This window comes from Tauraco erythrolophus, chromosome 2 (genome assembly GCF_009769465.1).
Source record: "Tauraco erythrolophus isolate bTauEry1 chromosome 2, bTauEry1.pri, whole genome shotgun sequence".
In the NCBI taxonomy this organism is placed as follows: Eukaryota; Metazoa; Chordata; class Aves; order Musophagiformes; family Musophagidae; genus Tauraco; species Tauraco erythrolophus.
The window spans coordinates 126,796,803-126,824,240 of NC_141466.1; the positions used below are offsets into that span (position 1 = coordinate 126,796,803).

The window sequence follows — 27,438 nt, forward strand, 5'->3', positions numbered from 1 at the left end:
AATGACATATTGCATCATGTGGCTATAAAACCTATGGGTTTGGTGAAAAAAGCCTGACAGTGTCTCTGGAGACATGATGGGAGACAACGAGAGGGAAAGAAAAGCTAGTAGCAGGTATCTGTAGCAGAACTTTAAAAACATGGCTTGAATGTGAAAAGGTAATGTCTTCAAAGCTGATCCTGATACATGACAGCAATAAATGTTCTTGTCTTTCTTTTTTGGGGAATCCTGTTAGGACAGTCCAGTGGAGCTAAGAGGTAGATGTTGATGGTGGTGACTCCTCTTTTCTTCTACCCTGTCATCCAGAGGGCACTTCAAAAGTAAGAGACACACGTGGACTCGAACCAGCACACGTTCACGCTGTTGTCTGAATAAAGCAAGTTGTGCCAGATGTCCACGGGTTTTTGTCTTTTCACACAACAGACTCTTGTAAGGTTTAAAACAGCTCAGAATATAAGGAAATCCGGAGCTTAGCAAATAGGTGGAAAGTCACCACAATGGAGCCTTTTCTGGAGCATGGAATATTTTCTCTTTGTAAATGCTGGCAAATAAACCCTAACTAAGTCAGCTGCTGAAAGGCTCTATTTCCAAATATCTCTCAATCTCTTTCTGCTCTCTCAAACTCTGATGCAAATGGGATACCAGCAAAAAGACGAAGAACAACCCATGACTGTGATCAATTGACCAGTGCCACTCAGCTCTAGCAGCAAAGCAAGTGCCTGATGTGGTGCAAAGAGCTGGAGACTGACTGCAAAGTGGTTTGTAACCGCTCATTTTAGCTTACTCAAGAATGCAGGAGAATAAGGGACCATTGGAATTACGCAGCTCAGTATTTTGCAGCTTCTGTATCAGAAACTGTAACAGATGCTAAGTGAAAAAAAAAAAACCACCTACACAGAACATTCTCTTTCTTGATATTAAATAGCAAATTTAAGGTCATTTATACACAAGACCAAAACCCGTGAGCCTGCCTCATACCACAGGAAGACAACGGAAAAGAACAGACAGGCATTGCCCATATCCTGTGAGCCACATGCACACACACACACAAAAAAGAGAACTAAATATCTTAATCAAAAAAAATACAAGAAAGAGACTCTGTAAACAAATACAAGATTGTCACCTTCTATCCTCTCTAGAGCAAGCTTTGTTGTTTAAACAACTTGGTTTTCCATGGGTTTGTAGAGTGGATATTTCACAGGTAGAATGTTTTCCTCTGAATTAAATGTAATTTGCTCTGCATTGGAATATCTCTTATCTGTTCGAAGCTGACGGAATACATCAAGTTCTGTCACTAAGCCCACAATGCATATTCCAGATTGCACTGGACTTTTTTTGCTCCTCCTTTCAAGCAGAAGTCTTTACTATTTGCTGCACTACTAAATTTTTATTTACTTCTACATGCTTTTAATAAATTAAGGCCCAGGCCCTGCAAAGCTTTGCTGGTGTAGTTTTGTTTATGGTTTGTCATTGGTGCCTTCGTAGTCAATAGAAATACTCTGTGTAATAAACACAACATATCTAGTACCGTTGGTGGTGAATCAAACGCACAAAACTGCTCTCACTGAACTGCTTACACAAAGAAAGTATGCAGAACTTTTGTCAGGAATTGGCTCTCCATCTCCATCTGGATAGATTTCTGTAAAGCCTTCTAAAAATTTTCCAAATATAAATAAACCCACAAAAATGTTTGCAATTTAAAAAGCTGTATTTTCTCTCTACCTTTGTCATACGATAGTGAAACTTAAGAACAAAAGAACACAAAGGAGGGTATTACTGTGTAATATGGTAACATGGAAAGTTTAAAAGAAATTCCTATTCATATTTAACCATGAAATTACACCCACAATTACTTCCATTTGTAATGAAAATAGAAAGGACATCCATACCAGCACATCTCTCTCTCTATAGATATATAAAATAATTTTTTTTCTTAAAATGTAATGACAATTTTTGTTTTTTATGAGCTGCTGGTGATAGTTGGAGACTCTTATATTGAGACTTTTAGGGAACGCAAGGGTTAAAGACGTGTAAACCAGATTTTCTCACAGTTTAAAGAGAGCAAAACAACACATTTAGGAAACCAGACAGCTAAAAGGTCAAAACGTTACACTTCCAGGTCAAACTTCTGGTTGCAATTAAGTAAATTCCTCTAAACATTTCTAGGGAAATCATGTTTCTTTTAGGTTTTATTTCAAATCCGTATTCTTTCTTGCTTACATTGTAACCAAAACAATATTGCTCTCTTTAGAAACACTTAACAAAGAGTATTTACTTTTTTTTTCATGGAACTTGACATGTCATCTCCAAAAAAAAAAAAATCAAATTCTTATTTTTGCCATCTTATCTAATACACAGTTGAACTACATAAAAAGGCAAAAGAAGCTATCAGATCTACTCAATTTTTTAAAAGAAAAAAATTGATACAGTCTTTCTTTTCCCCTTAGAAATCATATTTCCCTTTTTATCCACTTTCATTAACTGTATTTTCATAGAAGGGTTTGGTTAGGTTTCCTGGAGTTTTTTACCAAATCAAACTATTTCCCCCTTCCCATGCAGTTATACGAAAACCCCTCAAACCTGGGATGCTGGCAATGGCCCTGCTGTAAACGCTGACGTGCCTGCTAAAACACACCAACGATCTCCTGACTCCTAGCACTGCCCAACGAGACCAGTCAGGTCTGAAAACACACCATCTCTGTCCCAGTAGCACACACAGATTTTCAGAGGGTTTTTTTTTCACAAGTCCCCAACACCCAGCCACCACAGCATTACCTGCACACGGACAAGCAGCACAACAGGAATGCAGCGTACGTGGTTTTTGGAACGCGCGAGAGGTAGACCTGGCGTGCATCTAAACAACCCGCTGGGTATGTGCAACCGTATGTACCCAAGCTGAAAAACTTAAATCCTAAAGGAGTATCCATACTACACTAAAAATTTAGCCAACCCCAAAAGATATGACAGATTCAGACATTATTTGCAAACACTTTCCTTCAGCAGAACGCACGTATTCCATTAAACTGCTCTCACTACTTTATCTGTAGCATATCCCAGGCAGCAGAGTCTTCGAGCTATCCCACACACATTTCTGAAAGATCAGACAGTTAAGGAAAGTGAAGTCTATCATATTGACCAAATAATTTCTTCTCTGGTATTTTAGACATTCCAATGCAAGGAATTTGAGCATCCATTAAATGCAGACCGCAGAACCTATAAATGCTTCTAGCAGAAATCCTGTTTGCCACGTTCACAAAGGATGGGAGAAGACAATTTAAAGTCAAACTTAATCTTCAGAAAATTTCAGCTGGAACAGTAAGCACTCAAAAAACCCCCCCCAAACCTGTCTGCTACCTATTCCAACTGTGCCTAGCGCTTAAACAGGTCCAAAGAAGCTGTACACTCATATCCCATCCTCTGTATTCCTGCTTCCAAGTGACTACAACTACTCAGAGCACACAAGAGGAACAGATGTTGCACAAAAGAATCAGGCAGTCAAATAAGAAATGGCAAGTGCTTAAGGGACAGATTTTCAGAATCACTCCATGTGGATTCCGAAAATGCTTAATTCCCACTTGGGACAAACCGATGCTAAGGGCTCTTTCAAGAGGTAGTTGTATGTGCCCTGGCCTAGGTGAGAGTCACTTCGATATTCTCAAGTGAATATCGAGCCAGAAATTAAAGGTGGGGTTCATCTTGCCTGACTTGCAAAACCTACATCAAGCCAATATCCTAAACTTCATTTTTAACTGACAGAGATTAATTGCCTATTAACTTCTAGCCAGCACTGATAAACTGAAAGAGGAGATATAATTTGTAAATACATGAGTAATGGATACTGACTTTTGGCCTAACTACATAATGAAAACTCTGAAGGCGAACTTTAAATTTGCATAAATATATGTGTGTCTGCAAAAACTCAAGTGCTAACAGCAAAATTACTATGCAGAAGTACGAGGATGCTACAGAAAGACCTTTATAGCTTATACAGGTGTGAAAGACAGTAGCTGTCGATGTTTGTGCATGCAAACACTTCTTTTTGCACACACGCATACTTATGAGTAATTTCTATAATATTTTTTATGTTCATAAAATGAAAAACATCATATGGAAAGAGGAGACACAAAAAATGGAAAGAAGTGGGAGCAAGAGAAACAGAACAAATTAAGGCAGATAGTAATTAAAGGGTAGAGGTCAAGGCTGTTTTCAAAACCAACACCAAACTCTTTCTTTTCACAAAAATACACCAAATTAAACAACTCTCTTGTTATTTAAATAAATGATTTTTTTATTCAATACAATACTAACTATATAAATCACTTTATTAAGGGTATCTTTAAAAGAAATACACTATTTCATTTCCTATCCAAGACCACAAATAGCTTCATATGGGAGCTGCAACTAGGGAAGAAGTAAAATATGGCCAGTGCCTTCAACCCACCTGGTGCTGCAGCTGCAAACGTCCCATGTAAGACAGGGATAGCAATTGCTGAAGCGTCTACAAAAATCAGTGCAATAAAAGGAAGACTAGGGTAGATCCTTCAATCTAGACAGTGTAGAACTTTCTCTGACAATCTTTGAAACACGCTGACTCTCTCTGACACAGCAACGCGTTTTCAGTTTGTAGAACAGGCTTCTTCCAGAAAAGTGCAACAAGCAGAAAGGCCATACTGGGAAAGATCAAAGGGCCCTGTAGCTAAATGCCTTGTATGGAAAAGTTGCTGTAAATGGCTGCAAGGGGAGACTCCATACAAGAGCAAGGTGCATGTGGTTTTCCCCCAGTACTCTCCCAAACTCCAAGCACTCCCAGCTCAGGACCTTTTTGAACCAAAGGAGATTTCCGTGAATCCGGCACCCTCTCCTGTTCTTGTCCAGTTCTGTGGACTCAGCATAAGCTTTCACCATACTCATCCTTTGGCAAAGAGTTCCACAGTTCTGCTAACTACCACAGCACTTCCAATACCTTCATTTGATTCTCTCTTGTTCTCAAATTAGAAGAGAAGGAGAGAAGAAGAAAACTTGTACATTTCTGTTGTGTTCTCCCTAATGCATATCTTTTTCGGGCTGAAGAATCCTAGTCCACTGAACTATTCCCTGTATTCTGTGTGTTCATTGTATTGCATTTCCTCATCTTGGACAATCTTTGCTGCCCTTCTTGGAGTTTTTCCTAATTCTGTTGTATTATAACCTAAGGTAAGAAAAAAATAAATCACTAAAAAGAAAATAGAGAAACAGTGCATAATTAAGAGGGGTTTTGTTGTTGCCAAATATCCTCTACCCTGAAAAAAGAACAAAAAAATTTCATGTATGTAAACTTGATTTTTTAAAATTTTGGGGTTTTTTTTCAATTCATAAAGGCAAAGAAAAATATTTTGGTGAAAAAAGGGGCCTTTATTCCCCATTAGCTGGCTGTAAAAAATGGAAAAAAGTAATCTAAAGCAAATACAGGAAATATTAAGTACAAGATACTAATCAAAACATTTTTCATAAGTTATTGCATAAGTTACTGCATACTTCAGGGAGTTATCAGGCTCTGTTGTCACAGACAGATGAATGTAAGTTTAAAGTTCACAAAGATCTGCAGGACTTGGCCACAAATCATAAATGAGTCCATTGTAAAGAAGCTGCACTATAATTCTTTCGAGAGACAGAAATTACAACGTGCCACTGCAAACATCAAAGCTCATTTCAAAGACTTCTGTCCTCCTCGGTCCCCTGTGGTAGCTTCTCTGCTAGAGCTTACTTTCTCTCCAGTTGCGCCCATCAAATTATTGTGGAGTTGTTGTTTAAGCAATATAGGTGAAATGATTCCAGTTAAAACCAAACAAAACACTGTTCCACAGCAGAGGAGTAAGAGTTAACAGCTGGGAGGGTGGGAATAAATCAGATTTGCTGCTACAGGATTGTAACATGGAACATACCCTACAAACATCTTGCACAATTCACGTTCTACAGTAAGAGTGAACACTCCTGAAGTAAACCAGAACAGTCTGAAAAGGATCTTTTCATTAAAAACATCATAACGTTCAAATTAAAATGCAAGGCCAAAACAGTTCAGAATATTTACCACCATGATTTATTGTATATTTTTAATGTGCTTACAAGAGCCAAGCAGTTTCATAAGCAACAGAAATGTATTATCTTATGAAATTGCATCTTATGCATTATTTTTATACTAAATAAGACGTGAACTTTGATTTCAGATTTTTGGAAGGCTGAACTATTCACAATAGCGCTTGTATTTCTTCCAGCTTCTTATTTTAGTAAGCTTATCAGAAGTTAATGTCTGAAAATTTAATATCTGAGACGTCTACCTGTTAATAAAGTTCAATCACATTTGCAAAAAGCAAATGGGGGAAAAGATGGATGGATAAACAGACACACACAGAGAAAACATGATCACAATAAGCCCCATTTCCTTAGAAAACTAGGTTAAAAAGATAAAAAAATATACACAATCCCAGAGAAAGCAGATAAAATCAAGCTGGGAGCTCATTGTGCCATGTGACAGCATGCTCTCTAATTATTTTCACTGTAGAAGAGACAGTACAATAAAAAGATCTGAAATCAGAGCAAAAACGTTCCACTTTCAAGCCAAGAAAAACAACAAGGATGCTAGGGAAGGAACGAGAAAAGATCTGAAAATTACTTTTAGGATAAACATAATTTGTCCCACTCCCTCAAGAGGGGGAAGAAGGTCAGTTTACAAGATATCTTCTTCCTTCCTTCCACTTCTACCGTGGATATTTCTATCAGCTGTATTTTCTTTCCGCATCCTCCTTTTTGTTTCCTCTGTGCCCATGTAAACTTTGCCTTTCTCCTTAATTTTCTACAGTCCTCCCTTTGTCATTCTCCTGTATTTAACATCTCCACTCAGACCTCTTTATAGCCTCTTGTTACTTAATTCTCATTGCTCTTAATCAAAACCAGCCACCTTCTGTGGAACACGAAAAAACAGGCTCTGCTTTTAGCTTGTTGAAGCCTACAGTAGGCGAGCGTTCTGACACACGGAGATGCTTGACATCACCACTAAAAACAAGTACGAGATACTGAGCAGCACAAGTGGTGCCAAGTGAAAACATATGGCGCAGATATATGAAAACATAAGTTCTAGTTTTAAAGACGATACATCTGTAAAGTGAAGGAGTGGGGGTTTTTCCATAAATGACAGAAATTCATTAATACACGGGTTTTGTTATTGGATGGCGCACGCTCACTGAACTTCAGGTAAAGCAAGTGAACCATGCCTGATCAATGCTGCTCTTGCATGATTTTGGCCATGAAAATTGGCTGCAGGCAAAATTAAATCTTTGAAAATCTACCTTATTTTAATTGTCTCTTAAAAAAATAAAACAACCCCAAACCAAACACGTTTAGACATTAATTAAACACAGGAAACAGAGAGTTTATACTAAAGCCTATGTCCAAAGACTAAATTAAAGCTTACTTTGGCAAATTGTTCATACTGGCCATTTGGGAGGGGTGGGGAAATTGTTCAGACAGAAGGAAGAATAGGAAGAACTTGCTTGTCTTGGCTACTTTCTCTCATTTTTCCATTCTTTCTCTCTTTCTTCTCCTGTGTGTAACACCCACAGATTTCCTAATGAGATGGTATGCGACCCACCGCACACCGCTGTGTGGGTGTAACTTAAATGGAAAAGAAATGTAAATTAACAAGTAACATGCACGGATATTTATATTAAGCGCCACAAAAGTGAAAGGTGGTATTAAATGATACTAATATTAAACATTAATACTAAAAAGAAATTGTGATAGGTGAAAATTTTCTCTTCAGAATAGTTATCGTAGTCAGTTTAACAACAGCCTTCTCTGCTCAGCAGATCTAGGCAGCAGGATGAGATCTGCTCATCGAAGAAAGGTAGCTTGGCTTCTATTTCTGAAGAAAATCCTAATACAACATGCTTTGATATTAGAGGTAGTGTAAAATCTTACTAATACTGGTCTAATATTTCTGATTCTAATAAATTTGGAATACATCCTGCAACATGAAGAGCAAACTAATGAAAACTGACCTGAAAATATGCAAGTTCAAACAGGGGTGGAGTGCTGGCCTGAGATACTTGAAGCAGTAAATAACCAGCTAACAAGCATGTTAACGTTCCTTCTGCAGATACACTATACCTTGCAATAGCAGGGGGTTACAGCAGTGAAACTCAAGACACAGACTTGCATAACTCTGAGCAAAAGCCACCACATTCTGTTCGAAGGGCTCAAAAACTTTTAATCACCTCCAAAAGCAGCAGTAGCTGCAAGCTTAAACATTCCACCAGCAGCACCTACAGTATCTTGCACTTCATCTGTCTGTGAAAAAACACAAGAACATATCATTGTACTCTACAAACAGAACCTGTGATCCCAGGGAGGAAGGCAAAATACAAGAGGTTTTGGAGCCACGTTCGAGTGATAACTGCTAAAGACTGTTAGACATGTGGCTCACCTGAAAGGGCCAGTCCCTTAGAGGTAGGTCCCTGTTGCTCTGGTGAACACCCACCTATTCTGCTATTTCCTTCTCAGGTAAGAACAGACTTGAATGTAACTTGAATAAACTTGATTTTTGGGCTTGAACAAAGCACTCCTTTCTTACAAATTACAGCCCTGAGCAAAGCAGGTTGAGAGAAGAGGAAAGAGATGGATTTGGAAATTAAGTTTGACATGAATGTTCATTATCACACTGTTTTCTTCCTTTATTTCTTTAGTGTTAATTAATGACAGCGAGATTAACTGCAGAAAACTGATGGAGCAGTAATTGTGCCTCATCCAAAGCAAATATTCTTTAATCTAAAACCGTCACAGATATTACTGATGACCTCCTCAAACACATATCCTTAAGTTTTTCATTTTCAGGAAATAAGGGGAAGAGTTAAGCAGAAGATCAGTTCACAACCCTGGCACAGCATACCAGTATTTTTACTGAAAACTTCATGATATAAAGAAACTGTAAGACCCTAAAATCTCATGAACACCCTCAAATTAGTGTTGCATCTGTCTACATATATAGAAACAATTATCATCTCTGGCAGCTGTATCTTACAGAATAATCATTGTTTTTGAAAACCTACTTTTTACTGAGGCAGGAAATTGTAAAAAAAAAAATAAAAAATACCACTCAGTAAAAGAAAACACAGAAAGACCTCAACAAATCTCAGAACTTCTGATCCCACCCTCTGTAATGTCCCTCTCCTTTCACCGTAAGAAAATTTTATTTGTTCACTCAAAACCAGAAAAATACAGGGATCTGAAAATCCATGTGTTTTACAAGCATTTATAATAATACTTTAAAGAGATAAAATGTAGTTACAACTTGCAAGGGGAAAAAAAAGGATTTGAAATTCCTTTAGTGTCCTGAAGTACTTTTTAGTTATGTGGTATTGTGTTCTTGTGGGTGGAAAAAACGCTCCTGTCATGCTATTACAATTTGGCTCCCACATATGCCTAAGATTTTGCAATAATAAGCCAACCATGCAGTATTTAACCTGTGTTTTCTTTATTAAAAACACTGATTAATATTGATAATGGTGTTTAAAGCTGCAGCTATCAACTAGAATTCTATAGGGATATACTTTTTCAAAAACTGAAAACATTTTGAGAGGCAAAGAACTTGTTCAGAATTAAAACTGTTAATATAACATACATCGAAGTAAAAAATCTCTATCTGTATCCTAATTGTATATTGTAAGTACGCAAATACATTCACTGCAGAATCCATATTTCTGTAGAGATCTATTTCAATATATTTAAGGAAATGTGAGAAACCATGGCTAACAGAGGGCTTTACTATTGCAGCCCTTCTTTTCTGTGACAAGTTTATAACATGCTCGAGGCTGGTAATAAAAATAGTCATTATTTCCTAAGAACAATTTAAAAATAAATTGGTGTGATATAACACCAACAGATAAGCCTATAAACTGCTAAAACCCACCATGATGACCAGGACAACCAGTGAAATAACATTAAACAAAAACTGGCAAGCCATTTAGCCCAAAGCTGATCTAACATTAGAGCACAAGCTGCAGTGATCATTATCAGTAGTTTCAAACATGCATGTACTGAAATTGCACCTATTAGTCTCACCACCCTCACATACACAAAAATAAATTCCACTGGGCAAATGCTTAGTGCTGTTCTCTCCTGCACAATAATTACTCCCAAGGTCATTGACACTACTGCCCAACCTGCAGTAATACCAGTGAAACGACAAATGTCTTTTATCACATCATAGCAACTTCTTAAGAACCAATAGACTGTCAGAAGAGGGAAAAGTAAAGATATTATTTCTAAACTAAACATTAAAGTGGAAATGAGAATTCCAAACCAGCAAGACTTCCATCACTTTTGGAGGACCCAGGAGTACACCATTCATTGTTTTTAAATCTAACGATAGGCTCTCACACTAATCGTACAAGTGCTATGTTGATTTTCCAATGGCATGGAAAATTAAAATCCACTTAATTTTTTTTCAAGGCTGAAGTAACTTCAGACTGAAATACCAGCTATTTCAGGCTTACTGGCTTTCCTGATGGCAAATTTCTGAGGGGAAAAAAATAAAGAACTGCAGTTTCTAACATACTTTATCTTACTTTATTTCACGATAAGTTAAATAATTTATTTTACCAGTAAGAAACAAAGGACCAGATGGTGGATGTTCCATTGACTTCCATTGACCACGTTGTTTAGGCGCTTCCAAGAAGTGCTTGACCCTTGAAGCAACAACTTCTTCTAGCAGCATGCAGACCTCCTGAAAGAGTAACCATTGGCCCATTTAGATATAAATTCACATACATGTCCACAGACACACAGCAGAAATCAATACAAAAATCACTCCCTTTCACATAAAAAAAAGAAAAACATTATCTGCAATTAAGTACTGATGTATTACATAGAGGTGAGAAACGCACCATTTAGGAAATGAATGGGAATGAGGTGGTGGGGGAATCAAACAATTTTGCTACCAAACAAAAGAGAAAGTACATTATGAAATTCATTATATGACAATACTAATAATTTCTGAACAGCAAATTAGTTTAATTTGTATGCAAAGTAAGGAAAAAACACGTGTTAAAAATTTATCATTACATTAGGTATTTAAGCAAAATGTTAGTAAAAATCCTCGCAGGAATTGTCAACACACTATTTCTCTGCAAGAATCCTTATAAACCACAACAGATATTTTGGTTTATATTCAGTGTAATTTTTGGAGGAAGACTCAGAGCTAATTAGGTCACAGAAACCTAATTTCTCCGGTTCCTTTTGTTTTTTCTGCTCCTAAACAGAACCGTTCATATTCTTCATACTTCTTTTAGCAAAGCACAATAAAAACCACATACAACTCAAGCAGAACAAACCCTTCAGCCAGAATAACCATAGAAAAAGACTTGGAGTGAGAGCAAAAAATTAATCTCTGGAATACCAGAATAAGTGTTCAGATTAATACATACACACGTTTAAGACTTTAGACCTCACTATTTTCATTCTCCATTTTGCATAACGATGTGCTCACAGAAACAATACTTTGTGGCACACAAAAATATCGTTTTACCTTTTTTACAGTGTTTGGACAATAGACAAAATTATATTAGTACCATCTAAACTAAAAGATCTTGGCTCGACATTTACTTTAGATTAATCTAGAAAGTATGCAGAGCAACAAATTTTTCAAGTATTGCTCTAAATGAAAGCAATGCCCATATATTGGTCAACCACAAACAGTATTTTCTCCTTACAGTAAGAAATACATTTTCCTTTCTGCTCCAAGAGTACAATTATAAAATACTGTATCTACTTATTCTTCTGTTTAACTCATTAAAGTGATCTCATTGCACATTCCTTCACAGGACTACGCATTCAGGTTAGAATGAAAAGGTCTAGAAAGCAGTGGAAACACAGTGTGCGTTTGGTTCCTTCTGCAACAATAAAGATGAGCATGCACTTCCTTAATTTACATGGAAAATATTCTAGTTGTTATGCTTATGGAAATATTATTCAAATGGTTCTCCACAAAGAACTAGAGAGCGCTATATCTAAGAAACTATAAACAGGAGCAGGCTGCAAGAGAATTGTCTCTGTACTTTCCACTGGTAAAAAGAACTTTTAACCAAGATCTTCTCTGTGCACATGGAGCGATCATAGCAATGACATGAAAAGAAACCAGTTAATAAATGTTTCTTGAAGTACGAAGATAAAACATTTACTTGTTATTCCAGGGGGAAAGAGACAGGACAGAAGGAACAGGGAAATTTGAAAGAAAGAGAGAAAAGCTCCCAGATGTCTCAATCTCAAGATGACTCTGTGTACCCCACGTGACAGCAGTGCGCAAACCGCGGTCTGGACAATGCCCAGCGAGACAACACGCACTGTCTTTCTTATGCCAGCCTCATGCTTACAGGCGCTCACTTCATTCCCAGTCTGCTCTACACGCTCCAGCAGGAGCTGGCAGCTGCCAGGCCAGCACTGCTCCCTCCTTCCACCTGGGATGGCATCGCCAGCGGAGTCCCTGCCAAGCAGCTCCATTTCACAGCATTCCTTTTCTGCAGCAGTGTCTCTGCCCACGCATCCACCTAACATCCTTCCAGGGCTCTTCGTCTCCCCTGGAAAGCCACCGACTTTCATCCAGGGTAAGCAGAGGATCAGCAGAAATCATGTTTGTGTTACAAGAGGTCTGAGACATATCTGCTTTTCCCACAGACAAGCAGTACCACCACTAGTATTTTCCAGAATTCGGAAACAACAAAAATGTAGAAAACTGCTTGTGATGAATACGTAAAAGCTCTCAAAAAAAAAATTACATAGGTATAATTTGTCTCTAGTATCCTACTGACCTTTTTTTCCCCCCACTTTAACAAAGGCTCCGCATAGGACTTTCAGGAAGCGAACTGTAAAGCCATTGGAATCACACTGTTCCAAAAAAATATGCAACCTTTGTACTTCACTCAAAACGTGCAGTCACAGAAATGTAATGAATGCTGCCCTGTCATGCCTTTTTATTAAATCAATCATGAGCTAATTTCCTGAAATTCATATCTTTTGTTTTGGCAGTCTTACAATATACATTTTGAAAACACTTAAAAGTCAGATAACCGGGATAGTAAAACTGGTTATAAATAGAAGGGGTAATAAGTATTCATTTAGTCAGAAAAAAGAAATCTAAAATATTTCCCCTATTTTCTTCTTTCTCTGCCTAATAAAGCACAAATCAGATGAACCACATGCTGTTAAATATTCTGCTTTCGCTCCCCCAGGATATTAATTTATCGTTTCTTTTAATTTTATTCAAATGCATTACTTTGGGACGCACGGGGATGCTCTGCAGTGACAAGTTAATTACGCCATTATTAGGAAAGCCATCCGCTGAAAATTACCGTAACGGAGACTTGCGGGAAAGTCCACAGGCATTTGAAACACGTCCTGCATTCGTTTTCAATAGGGAACTTCTCAAGTTCCCACACCAACCGAAATAGGGGAAAACTCCTGCCAGTAACTCATCACCAGATTGTAACAGAAATCATAAATAATCTGATGAAAGTTACATTCCAAATTTTACTGCTCATTGATGCACTGATTTTCCAAAATTTGGTCTGTTGTCAGGATATACAAATGATACATTTAAAAATAAAGATTGGGAGTTTCTTTCCATAAGGTACAATGGTTCTACTATACTTCACCGTGCCCACTCATTATGTTTTCCTGCACTCTCTAAATGCAGCATCATTCATGCTTCTCAGAAGGAGAAAAAAATGAATAGAAAGATATTTCACCAACAAGGTCTGCAAAAATGATACCTGTCCCAATCTGGTTTATATCACTTTGGATAATTTACAAACATTTATGAGAGACATGTTTTTAAAATTAAAAGTTAAGTCAGAAGAATCACGACAGCATGCACACATGCATGTATGAACACAAAGAGTTTAAAAATTAAAAGGCAAATTGAAAGTGGTCATTAGTGACCCAAAAAGCACATGTGGTTGACTTAGGGGTCCCACACGGACCGTTGACAGTTAGGTATAACTAACGATATTCTCATAACACCGAAAAATTGTGAACAGTTCAAGGCAATCCAAGTTTTTCCCTGCAGCCACATGCTTTTGAAGTAGAATTGATATTTGTTGTACCTCTTTCTCATGATCTGAAAACCAGCTGGTGTCTTTACTGGAGCCTTGAGGCAAAATATGAACATCCACCAAAACAGCGAAGTTCCCACACTAGAAGAAAAAAAAAAACAACAAAGAAGAAAAAGAAAACGTTCAACTGTAGCTGCTAGGAAGCACATGTCGAGCAGACATGGGGGTAAGCAATCAGGTAAGCATATGCATCTGATTCAGAGATACAGTAGGCAGAATATAAAACTGTGAAAGATTATCAAGTATGGAATTACAAATTTGCCATTGTTTGTGAGCTTAATGAGAAACACAAACACCAGATAGATATCTTGGATAGCACACTGAAAAGTTTAAACAACAACAAGAAGCACAAGTACATGGAATTATCTCCTGCTATCTATATGCCACTTTTAAATCTGAGTTCAAGCAAATTTTAACATGTGAGAAATTGGCTATTCCTTCGCCAAACTCCCATCATTCTATTTTCTGAGAATTTAGCACCATATTAGTTATGTAGTTTGCATTTTAAATTTATTAAGTCCTTACAAATTCAGCCTTCTAAGAAGTCTTTTCCTCTCTCTAAACTACCTAACACACAGAACAGTAAGTTTGAAGAACTTAACTACCTAATATTCATTGTTGTTCAGCCAATACTATGAGTGGCTAAACGATAATAAGGCTAACCTATTCAGAAACACTATATTTAGTTGTTAGGATGATGCAGGCTACATCCCAAGACACATCAACTATTTCTGAAATTCCTTGATAGGTTTTACTTGAGGGCAGCGTGACATCATGTGGTTTAATTATTTTCTTTCATCAGTACATCAGTCCTTCTAATACAAGGAAAAGTGAACGGCACTAACACATCTTAGCTCCGCCATGCACTAACTGATCCCTAGCAAGAGGACACTGCCTCTTTTCCTGCACAGAGGAATTACACTGTGCATCACAAGCTAATGCTTTCCCTTTCTTCTACAACAACACAGCATCAAATCTCACCCAGACATTCTTTATCTAAACAACTTGCAAGGTAAAAGCCAGTTTCATCGTTCTGTTTTGGCAGCTTGTGCCGTACTTGTGATGCAATAAACTCACTCATTCAGAGGACTGGACATGTGTGGTCACGGCAATTGTACATCCGGAATGTCTGATGGAATAGAAACAACATCCTGATTCCAGACAAATCTCAACCGTGTGTGTACAATCCGGCGTTAGATTGGTCTCGTTTCAAGTGGACGTTGCAGCGCACACTTCCTGTCCTAACTCGCTCTCTCCACATTTGCTCCTCACTGCCAAACATCCAAAAACCCCATGCCAGAATTCCAATTGCTAACAGAACTAGTTCTAGAAGTAGTATGACATCTATTTTTACACTATAGTTGTACATCACCTACAGTCTAAGAGGTACATCTGTATCTTAGGCTCATGGTAGAGCAGAAGTACAGTCTTTGTGTATCCTCACCTGTACAGTCAGTACAGACAAAGAACAATGAGATTCAGCATCGATTTTATTAACCATGACAACATCTTTAGTAAATTAGAAATCCCTGGGTTTACAAAACACATCTGTAAATTAGCCATGAGCAGAACTATTTAAATAATGATTTAAATATAATTAAAATATAATTAATGACTAATATTGTATTGTAACTAGAATGCAACAGTTTGGCAAATGAGACGGGCATTGTGAAATCCTTTTGAGAAACTTCTACATTACTTACAGGTATCAGTCACTGAAACAGCAGAATGCTTTGATCTATTCTATCAAAAGGCTTCTCTTTCCTCCAGAGAACCAAGAATTACCAGATGGCTGCAACAGCAAACCTCTTCAAGCTTTAAATTGATGACAAAATATCTCTCAAAAATCTCTAGTGAATCATTAGTCAGCTCTAACAAACTTTAGAGTTGACTACCGAACTTCAAAGTCAGCAGACACTGCATATTTTAAAAAGGAAGTCAATAAATTATTCATGATTCAGCACTTGTAACCACGAATATGTATTTGATACATCAAGAAAATTCAAATTGTTAAATTGCATCATTTTCCATTGACTACAGAAACTTTATATACAGACACAGATGCAATGTATAGATCTGATTTCCAGGACAGATAATGTTGGTAATTATTTTGTTTTGAATGGCAATATTTGTCTCATTTGCCGATCTTGAAACAACTGGAAAACAGAAAATAACAAACCATGTCTGAAACTATAGAGTGGAACCATTCAAAATTATTTTAAAAATATTACAAACAGATCAAATATTTGTAGTAGTTCAAAAGAAAAACAAATATATATGAATAATGCTTAAATCCTTGTAACTGACAAGCTTTTCCAATACACCTGTATTTATCCTTGACATGCCTTCACTCGGTACAGCTTCATGTAGGATATTTCCACTAAGCAGCTCAATACAGCTTTGGCTGCTCCAGCAGCAAAGGAAAATTCTCTCTAGAGACTAAATTCCTATACAAATAATTGTGGGGAACAGAGGGAAGTGGAAAAAAATGTATACTATTTATATTAACAGATTTGATGATCTTATAAACGTTTCTAAATAATTTTTATTCTGAAGATGTGCAATTCTGTGAAAATACTAGCTTTTATTTTAGAGGAAATGAAGCATTTCCAATCATTGCAGCTGCAAGAAGCAACTCATGACTCCTAAGTACTGCAACTGAAAGGCAAACAAAAAAATCAGAAATTTTTCATTTTATGTTTTCAATCTCAATCTCAAAATTTGCACCAGAAATTATTTTTAGAGGTGCGATTGCCAAAACTGAAACCTGAACGCCTGATTCGTCGGGAAATATTTTTGTTAAGAATCAATAGAAAAACATTTCACTGAAAAATTTAAGACAGAAAGAGATGCACCCATTTGATATTGTCCATAATTCTAGAATTCATAAAACTTTTCATTTTTACAAGCTGCTTTTTAACACTAATGTATTTACTGTCACAGTCTAATGACATTCATTGTGTTATTAAACAAAGAGCTCTAAATGATTTCCGAATGTTGTTAGTGTATTGTGGAACAGTAAGGGCATCTAACTGAGAACACATTTTCAGGAATCAAAGTGTTTATACAAATACATCAAACGCTTTTTAGGGTCTGCACATGGAAAGATAACCAGACATGTAACGTAAACAGAAGGAATGCCGACGCAAAGTGGTCAGTCAGGCCAGGAAAGTCATCTGCTCATAACCTGCCAAAACCTTGGCCCAGGATAAGCACATATGGATGGTGGGTTATTATCTCAAATCCCCCAATGAGTAGATAAACTGAGACAAATACTTTTTATTGCTATACTCGTTTTTACAATCAGGGAGCTCCTGCATGGGTACTCTCATTTCTTTAAACTGCATCACTTCAAATAGCATAAAGACACTCATTATAAACAAAAATACTTGGGATGTTGAGGATAATCATGGTGAGTTTGTATCCAGTTACATCATTCCAAATGTGCTGTATCATTAAACCAGACAGGACTGGAAAGCCAGCCTCCCAAGACACATATTAGCGTTTTCCATTTCTGTGATTACTCTACAGATGTGAGCTGTAGGGTCAGAATTAATTGAAGCTGAGTTGAAAAGGAAACGTCCGACAGTTTGGGTAGCTTTTGGGGGCAGGCAGGAAGGAGGCTAGCTCCAACTGTCACACATGCTTTCACTTTCCAGAAGGATAGCTGCAAACATAGGTGACACCATCAGCGTAATAGTAGTAGTTAGCTTGAAGTTTGCTATCTCTGCTTTAGATCAGAATCGTCTTTGTAGTACCAAAAGCTTGGGAAGTTTGTTATATTAATTGGTCTACAGAAAGACAATACCTTTCCCTATAAGCCTTGCTGTGTTCATAATCAATTTTCATTAAAGATAACTTTGAAACATGTTTCCCAGTTCTACTGGGAGAGAAGCATGCCCTACACTGTAAAGCTAAGTATACAGAGATTGTTTCTTTCTAATGTTACCTTGTCCCTGAAAGGCGTGATGTTTAGCTGCAGTGGTAATTTTATTCCACTCTCAGATGATGTCAATAGAAAGATAATAGAAATAGATTAGATCCTGCTGACCACTCAGAAATGTCACAATGCTGAAAAGGGCCTCCAAAGACATAACTGATAGGTGGTTTCATCAGCTCCCAGATGGCAAAAGCACGGCTGAGAGATTTTGTGGAGAAGAGAAAAAAGAAAAAAGGATAAGTGAAATATCTTCTCTTATAATAAACAGGAAAATTTTAATATACTCCATCCTTTCCAAAATCAGTAAATGGTCTAAGTTCAGTTATGCAAGTTCAAACATCTACAGCATAAGGTACACTTATATATTGTCACTGGTCAGCTATATTACGACTATATAGATATTCACTTTTTCCAGGCTTTTTAGTAGCAAAAGTTTGTTCTCCTTCTTAATCTTTCTGACTCCAAAGAAAATTACACTACTTCTTTTTGTTTATACACTTAGCACCAATGATTTTCAATATTTTGACTTTTTCTCTTCTACAGCAATAGCAACAGGCAAAAAGCATCCTAGCAAGTGAGCATACAGCACAGAAAATATATCTGTCATTATACAAATTAATTTACCTTTCATTTACAGTCATGTCTAGGAGACTATGATCTAAGGTAACATACAGAGATTCCCAAACTGTAGGATACACTTTTCCAGTAGTTAAATACCTCAAGTTGCATAAACACACGGCTCAGGATAGCTATTTATGCCATCACCACTGCTGATGGCACTCTGGGAGCAAAGGAGGTTTGGTGACACCTGACATCATACATTTCTTAATCTTTCAAGAAGTAGACGAGGTTACAATTTGATATGTGCATATATGATTTTCCATATATTTTTTTCAGAATCTCCAGGGTTTGTTTTGGGTTGGATTTTTTTTGTCCTAGAAAAAAAAAAAAAAAAAGACGGAGGAAGGAGAAAAGGAGAGAATTATTTGTCACCATACAGTCAAGTTGCAGAGAAATAGTGTCTCTATAGTTACTGTTCAAAGCAAGGTGGTTTTTCAACTTTGAATTTCAGGACAGTGTTTAAAAACAACAGGTCACCAGTGATCAGTTTTACTGTCATGAGATTAATCACACTGTCACCTGACAAGAGGAACTGGTGATAAGTAATTTCTCACCAGTTGATTCAGAAAGAGAACAGAACAGAGAGAAGGCTCTGGAAGAAGCCACAAGCAGGAACCCTCAAGGAATTTACGATTCAAGTCCATTCTTCAGAATGGTCAAGAATTAAGAAGCAAAAGTCAGGGGTGGTGGGTGGGTGTGAAATCCACTTTTGATATTTTGTCTTTTCTGGGTAAGAACTGCTTGGTTCTGGAAATTTTGAAAATCTTGTCATTTGTCATCAATATTGCATTGAGGAGATAAGTTGTAACCCAAAGCCCTCCTCAACGCTCAGCCATTCACTCTATTATTGGGGAATCCACAGCTGCTTGTATTAGATGCAAAATGGGACTGCTGGACCATGAATCACAACAAGGGGAAAAGATGGAAGATGTGCACAACTGGAAGAGTAACTAGAAACTCATACCCACAGCCTAAGCTCTGCTGTGTTTCAGAAAACTTTACCACATCTAACTTGTATATTGCAGTTTCTTGAATGTCCAGCAAACAACCAGGCTGTCCTTCAGAAATCTCAAATGGGATTCTATTTTATTTACTAGAGCTCCAAAAAAGTTTTAACAATTAGCTGGTGGTATTAAAGAAGGACTATAGCCATCAGCAGACACTGCATAAATCTTTTCAGTCCTCTGCTTTCAAAAAATCTATGGGATCACTCTGCAACCATAAAAAGGGAGCAGCAGACCAACAGCAGCAGCACAGAGGTGGGGCGGGTGATCAAACTTGAATATCTAGCCTCAAAGATAGCTGTACTAAATTATACACAAATTAAGCAGGAATCAGTCAATTTAAAATACATTCAGTCTTTAAGCTGAATGAAGTTCAGCTTAATAAGTTAAAGTTCAATAAATTCTTAGTAAGTTAAGAACTTAAAGTTCAGCTGAACACAAGTTAAATCTAAGCAGTCTTTTGCAAGTGGCTAGTTTGCTTTTTTCAGGAGTATAGTCCATGTATGAGAAATTCCTAAAGGGAAGAGTGTTCAGTTTTCTGATGTTTTAGTGCAAGGAAAGTAGTAGTGTCTGGGAATTCAACCAATGAGCTATAGCAGTATTCAGATCACATTCAGGGATTCCCATGCCAAGCAAAGAGGTGCAAGCAAAGAACAAGCCTTTAGAACAAACTCCTGAAAAAAGTAGTCTGAGAACACAAGAAGAAACTAGGATGCATCATCAAGGCATGTTAGACTCCTAGAAGATGCAGATAGACAGAATATTAAATGAAAGAAATAATGGGAAAAAGTAAACAAGAAATACAAGTGAATGATTCAACCCTAGGAAAATGTAAAGAATCGAAGTAGTTTCAAACCTCATGGAGCTGTGTATAATGGAGACTTTCAAATTAAGGACTAACATGCTGTTGTTAAAGCACTTAACTGTGAGAGAGCCACCCAAATCAACAGATTAAATTAAATTAATCAAGGCAACTCCTTCAAGAACACCCTAAGTATCTGTCATGGTAAAGGATCTACATGTTTTTTAGCCACATAAGAATGCTTCAGTGCAAACAGAGCCCTTAGTTCATCACTCACAGTCAGGCTAAGGAGTAATTACTGAATCTAAACATCTGAACTGGTCTTGGAGAACTGCTCTATCAGGTACGATGTTGAAAAAGAAGTCTAAATTGCATGAGAGAATTAAGCTTAATTTAGGTTGTCAATCTATGCTGGTCTGGTCCCAATTCCGTAGGAGGTTTTGTAGCCTACACATTGAAAGGAGCCATGAAGCTGGAGCTCAAACAATCGCAGAAAGCAAGTTTCTCCTCAGGGCAAAGTCTCCAAGTAACAGCGCAATCTCAACCTTGTTTTGAAAGGATATACACCATGTCCCTGCCTGTGGCAGAACTGATTCAGAAAAACAGAAATAGCAGCACGCTATTTGTTCAAGATAGTAAAAAGATAATTTGAGATTCCAACAAGCTGCTTTCACCCTTTTGTTGTAAAACATTATTATAAAAATGATGGTATTTTTGAAATCATAGCTAGCAAGCGATGAAGAAATCCTAATCTCTGCAGTAACCTGCATTTATGACACTTCGGGTTGGGGAAGGTGAGAGGCCATATTAACTGGAGAGCTGAACACATTCACAATCTATGTAAATGCAATTCATTCCTAACTGTAAATTTTAAGGAAATTTCCACTCCAACAGAGTGCCACAGGATAACATAACGCGTTATTGTGTATCACCTGATCTTTGATAAGCAAGTGCAGATAAAAATTAGAACTACATTACCCAGTTCTCACTCTAAGCTATCAACAATAAAAGTTTGCTGTTACGAAAGTGATTCATGACAAGAACAGCCTTGGCACTGCTGTACTAAACTGGAATTTGGGACATCCTTTGTGGTTCTAGAAAAATCAGTGCTGGGATTTAGTTTCTTACCCAGGTGGAAAGACAAAAACTAGTATGCATCCTGTACAAAAAAACTCTGCACATCTGAATGATTCATTTTGTAACAATCACATACTACAGTAGTAGGTATCATCATATTAAGAACTGGTACCCTAACAATGATCGTCACTTCCTTTGATTTCTGCACTGTACATCAGAGAAGAACCTGCTTCACTATCAGCTTCTTCGATATTTCCTCATAGTAACTAAATCGAATTTCAAATTTAGCCATTTCTAACTATTACAGGTCTAGCAATCAGTTAAAACAACTAGAATGATTAGAGGTTCATAATACACACAAGGGCTTGCTTAAAGTCCTGCTAAGAAACACCAGGGATGACCAAAGCTTTCAACAAACCTAAAAATCATGAACAGTAAAGTGACAATACAATTTTCTGAAGAAATTACTGCCAGTAATAAAAAGGCTTGAGGGCCTTTTTCAGACCTTTAACTTGTTAGATAATTTTCCCAGGTTTTCACCTACATGCTCTGTTTTAGCATTCACAAGCCAAACTTTAAAGCATAAACAACGGACCAGTAAGTGTGTATGGGCAAGCTACTGATCTGTTTTTTAAGCATTGGAGAAGAACCACCATGCAGGATGGCTACGGAGCTTAGTAACCTACCACCTGACTCGATGTGTTTCTGCATATACTAGTTGTGACTAGAAAATGAAGTGCAATAAAAATTAAGGTAAAAAGACACCACCCTCACTATATTTTCATGCAAACTCTGTCAGAGGAAATAAATCCAGCCATTGGATAGCATGGAAAACACACTTTACAAAATTCTTGTAAGGTGAAGAAGAGATAAACCACAATGTCTGTTTGGTAAGGTAATGTGCACATGACTAAGATGAAGGGAGCAGCAGTTCTCAAGCGTATGATGCATCCAGCAACATATTTCTGGAGTTTATTGTAGAACAGCTGCAGGGATGGGCCCACTTCCCTCTCACAAAAACAGAACGGGGAAGTGAGGGCAGGTCCCACGCAGGAAATTGTTCCATGTTTCCCAACTTTGCAATTATTTCACAAAGCCTCTGATTCCGTTTTATACTAAGAGACAAGGTCTCACCTGCCCTAAAATTTCCTTCCTTCCCTCCCTCTCACGAAGATGTTACCTACCGCAGCACGCAGCTACTGAAGTGAGAAGCAGGAGGCAACAGAAAACCAAACCAAACATCTGCAGCCCATGTTTCAATATAAAATATTTGCAGATGTTACATCTTTATGCCAAAATAATTTAACAGATTAAAGATACATTGATTACACATGCTCAGACTTTAAGACAAATACATAAAGCAAAAGTGTTTTTTATTTGCAAAAAAGGACTAGCAAGCCAAATTTCTCAATCTTGTTAAATTTGCTTAAGTGGTTGAAATGTTACGTTTTCCAAGTGCATAAAAGAAGTACTTTTTAACTCTGCATTTTAACTAATTTGTCTTTGAAGCGAGGCTAAGCCAGGAAAGTTTCAGAACTGCATGAAGGCTTTTTCAGAAATAACGTAAGAAAAGTGATTCACTTCTGAAAAAGGCATCTTACAAAAGTGACACCCTTTGGACAAAATCCTTCTAGTAAGTGGTAGCATATGTAGACAACATAAAGCAGAGGAAACCTCAACAAAATAATCAATGCTTTATCGATGAAGGTAGAAGGGAAGAAACAGATGAGCCTTTCAAGCGAAGAAGTGATGCTCTAAATCTTACTGCTGGAAAAGCAGAATCAAATGGATGGAGAATACATGGTATTTCAAAATGGAAACAGATCAGCAAAAACTTCAAGGAATTACCAGCTGGAAAGCAAAGGAATATAATTTATTTTCTTTAGCATCCAAAGGAAAAAATTGTTTTCATCTGGCACTGGCAAGAGTATATAATAAATAGACTTTGTGCATACATAAAAAGAAAAATGGATACAAAAGGAACAGGAGCAACAACTGATTTATAAAAACATGTAAAATATTAACATAGTTGAACACTGAAGAGAGAGACGAGAAAGAATGAGTTGTGAAATGCACCACTGATTCCTGGTAGAGGTGTTTGTCACCAGAAAGGCAGCTTAGACTGAAACTTAAGCTGCTAAGAAGCTATTTCCCCATTTGTCTGTCCTTGCCCATTCTGCCCCCATCTTACTTCTTCCGGAGGTTACCACTTCCAGACCTGAACAGCTACAACTGTCCCCTAACTAAACCAGTTTTGAGACAACATCTGCTTTAAAACACATACTACAAACTACTGAGTTTGACAGAAATAAATAGGGAGTGACTATTCATATATCATAGAATTCTAGAATTTCTAGGTTGGAAAAGACCTTAGAGATCATCCAGTCCAGCCGTCCCTAATCCCCCATTAAACCATGTCCCTAAGCAGTTCATGAATCCTAGTATCTCTCCTAGTAAACTCAAGGAGTGGTAACCTCTGGTGGGAGAATAGGGCAATGAAAAGCAGGTGGTGGATCACTAGACCTTTAATTCAGATCGGAAGCAGCTGAAGAAGTACACCTGACTCTGTTCTAACATCAGGCCTTCAGGAGGCACCCAGGAACTCATCACCTACCTAGAAGGAAGGCAGGTGTGTACAGCATTAGATCCTACACATGTTCATCAGTATTTACATGCACATAGCAGGCCCATCAACAATTTGGAAATGAAAAATGTGAATCCTTCTGCAAATACTCCTTTTTCTACAACTCAGTTTCTCAGGTTGGGGAATTAAGCACCTACCATTTTTCTTCTAAAGAGCTGTAAAAATTGTTAATCAACTCAAGTCTCTTCTGACAGGGGAAAAGAAGATCCAAACTAAGTGTGATTGTTTTTAACATGAAAACAAACATTGAATGGACATAGAAAGAAACAAACTCAGTATTTTACACAAGTATAGTTTAATCTGTAACTGGTTTTGTCAGTTTCTATTATTCTTTTTCTACACTAAGTGCATTGATAGGTATTATGTTATACATGTGGTCAATCAAGTAATGTAAACCCAAGGGAAAACACTTGTTTTTAATACAATTTACAGACAGTATGGGTAACACTTTGCTCATTTTCACCTATTATGAAGTATAATAGAAACAATATGCTCCCAAAATCTCAGAGAAGTCCTATTTTAAAGCAGGGGGTGGGGGGGGGACAGCAAGAAGGACTGACTTATTCTCAAAAAATATTTATCTATTTCACTGAGATCAAAAAAACTGCTGTCTCAAAGAAGAAACGACATAATACTGATAAAAAAAGACTACCAGTACCTAGGATTTCAACTGATATTTGAGAATGTATTTTTAAAAAGTTGAAGTTTTAAATTTCAAAGCCTTTTTTTTCAAATTTCCCGTGGATTATGTTACTAATTGGGAATATGTGGGAAATATTTCCCACAATTACGTTTATAAAAGTTCCAGTGATAATTAGCAGCAATCTTAACACACGTGGAAAACATTAACATCACCGAAAATGATAAATAGTGTTGATTTTACGTAACAAAATGTACACTTTAAATACATAAAAAATTATATTGGGTCAATCCAAAGGTCCACAATGACCCACATGCTCTGACAGCAACCAGTAGTAGATCTCTACAGAAAAAGGGTAAAAATGATGCGCAAATAATGCTACTTTCCTCAATAGATGCATTAGACATTGGGCAACATGAGATTATGGGGCTTTATATCCCATAGGCTATATCTGTATTTAGAAGTCATCAGTGATTGTTTTCTCCCAGAATTTGTTAAACTGGTTTATAAAACTGAGTGAAATTTCCTGCTTCAGCAGGGGGACTGGACTAGATGATCCTTTGAGGTCCCTTCCAATCCCAAACATTCTGTGATTCTGTGAATTTTTGCATTCACAATATCCTGCAGCAAGCAGTCCCACAAACCGATCACAAACACACGAGGAATCGTATCTTCCAGCTCATTTCAAGTTATCATGTTGGTTTAATTAAATACCCTCAGTTGTTAAATTAGAATAAACAGTAATTTCCTATTTATCTCCTCCCGCCATCCGTGATTTAATAGACCACTATTATTCCCCACCCACCCACCTCCAGCTTTCTCTCTTCCAGGCTGAAGAGTGCCAAACTGTTCCTCATACTGAAGAAGTTCCATACCTCTCACTAATTCTCTTAGTTCCACTAAGGAGAACTACAAGCATACGTAGTGTTTAAAAAGATGTGCCCTTCATTTGTACCAAGGCACAGCGATGGTATTACTTATGTTTTCATTGTTCTGTTCCTACTAATTCCCCAAATGGACTTTGTCTTCTAAAACGTTGCCGTGAATTGAGCTGATGCTTTCTGAAAACATTATGAACTTTAAGAAGTCATTCCTGTGTGGTGGTCCTGTGTTCAGGACCCATCGTTTGCATCCATGAGTTTGTAGCTCTTCTCCCTCACTCCCACATAGGTGGCACTTACCTATTCATCCATCATTTAACTGCACAGTCACTAATACTCAGATTTTTTCACAGTACTTCATTGCAAGCCTTTGTTATTCAGCTCCCTTCTCAGGTCATGTACAAATACAGTGTCCTCCCCAGCGCTCCCTGTTCAACTCCAGTATCACCTCCATCCACCTTCATCCTTTAGCCAGGCAATCTATATAAGGACCTTCTTTTTGAGCTCACTTAAAGAGACCTTGATGAGGGACCTTGTCAATCACTTTTGGAGAATCTAAATGGGTTATAGTAACTAGATTTCCCTCTTCCTTAGACTCAGCAGTTGCTGTAAAGAAGCCAGAAGGCTGTGATGCATGACTTCTCTTTACAATGGGTGGTATGATGTTTTCTCAACGTACTACACAAACCTGTGCATCCATTCATTCTGCCTTAATGGAGTTTGTGCTAATTTGCCTGCTGCAAATGTTGGAAATTGATCTGACAACCTTCTAGTCCTATCATATGAGGTACTCAAATACATGAAACTAGAGCAGTATAAAAGAACAAGATCTGCCAAAGTTTATTATTCACACATATGCTGGAATTTGGCTTTCTGTGTACTTATTCCAGTGCAGAGTACAAATTAATCAAAATAGGCAACTATATTAAAACTCATTGTTTCTTTTGCAGCTAAGAACACCATGAAACTAGAAAATCAGTTTTCAAACTTAGTATGTCTGTTTCAAATGTTTCAGCTTTTTAACAACATCTCAGTAAATAGCAAAACTCTACAAATGCATCTTAGCACCCTCTCCTCTGGTGTGCAAATACAGAGAATCATGCTCAAACTAGTGCCTTCTCCCTCAGGAGACTAATTTTGCTTCACTCTTCTCCCAGATTCCCTCCATACTGAGCCAAACTGCTGAAAAAAAAAAAAACACCTTCTGTACACAAAATGATAGTCTTGTGTAAAACAGCCCTGTAACACTTTTTAATTTTTACTGTTTTCTAGCCAAAGATACATATATTCCTACATTTATCAGATCCTTTTTCTCCTTGCTCTATCAGTAAGCCTATTGCAAAAAATTGCTATAGGTCTCCTAACGCTTCATGACATTTTTCATAAATTCATCATTCAAGACTTTCTCTACACCTGCCCAAGTCACAATTCCTCCTTAATGCATCTTCTAAACGGGTGAGTGCTACAGTGAAACCGACAGAAGAAAGCAGTTCAGTACAGTAAATCATCTAACAACGAGCGCCTAAGATGTCACCTAGCGGAACGGGACCTTGCTTAAACGCAATGTGTATGTCTAAGCCAGCAAGATGTTACAACGGAAAACTAAAACTGAATTACTTAACGCATCTGAAGCACACCTAATTTTCCGTAATCTGTACCTACCTGCTTAGCTTTGTGACCAGGAAAAAAAC

General features: G+C 37.4%; 1 protein-coding gene across 4 annotated transcripts in view; it reads right to left on the reverse strand.

Moving 5' to 3' along the window:
• Positions 1-27,438, reverse strand: part of SLX4IP (SLX4 interacting protein) — an 81,810-nt gene that overhangs the window by 26,632 nt on the left and 27,740 nt on the right. For 3 of the 4 annotated variants that reach the window (XM_086631889.1, XM_086631887.1, XM_086631888.1), the window contains exons 4-5: positions 14,130-14,219; positions 10,633-10,756 (exon numbers count right to left, since the gene is read on the reverse strand). In XM_086631889.1, the coding sequence (XP_086488015.1) occupies positions 10,633-10,756; positions 14,130-14,219 (214 nt within the window). The remainder of the gene's footprint in view (positions 1-10,632; positions 10,757-14,129; positions 14,220-27,438) is intronic. The other variant, XM_086631890.1, reaches the window with a different exon arrangement.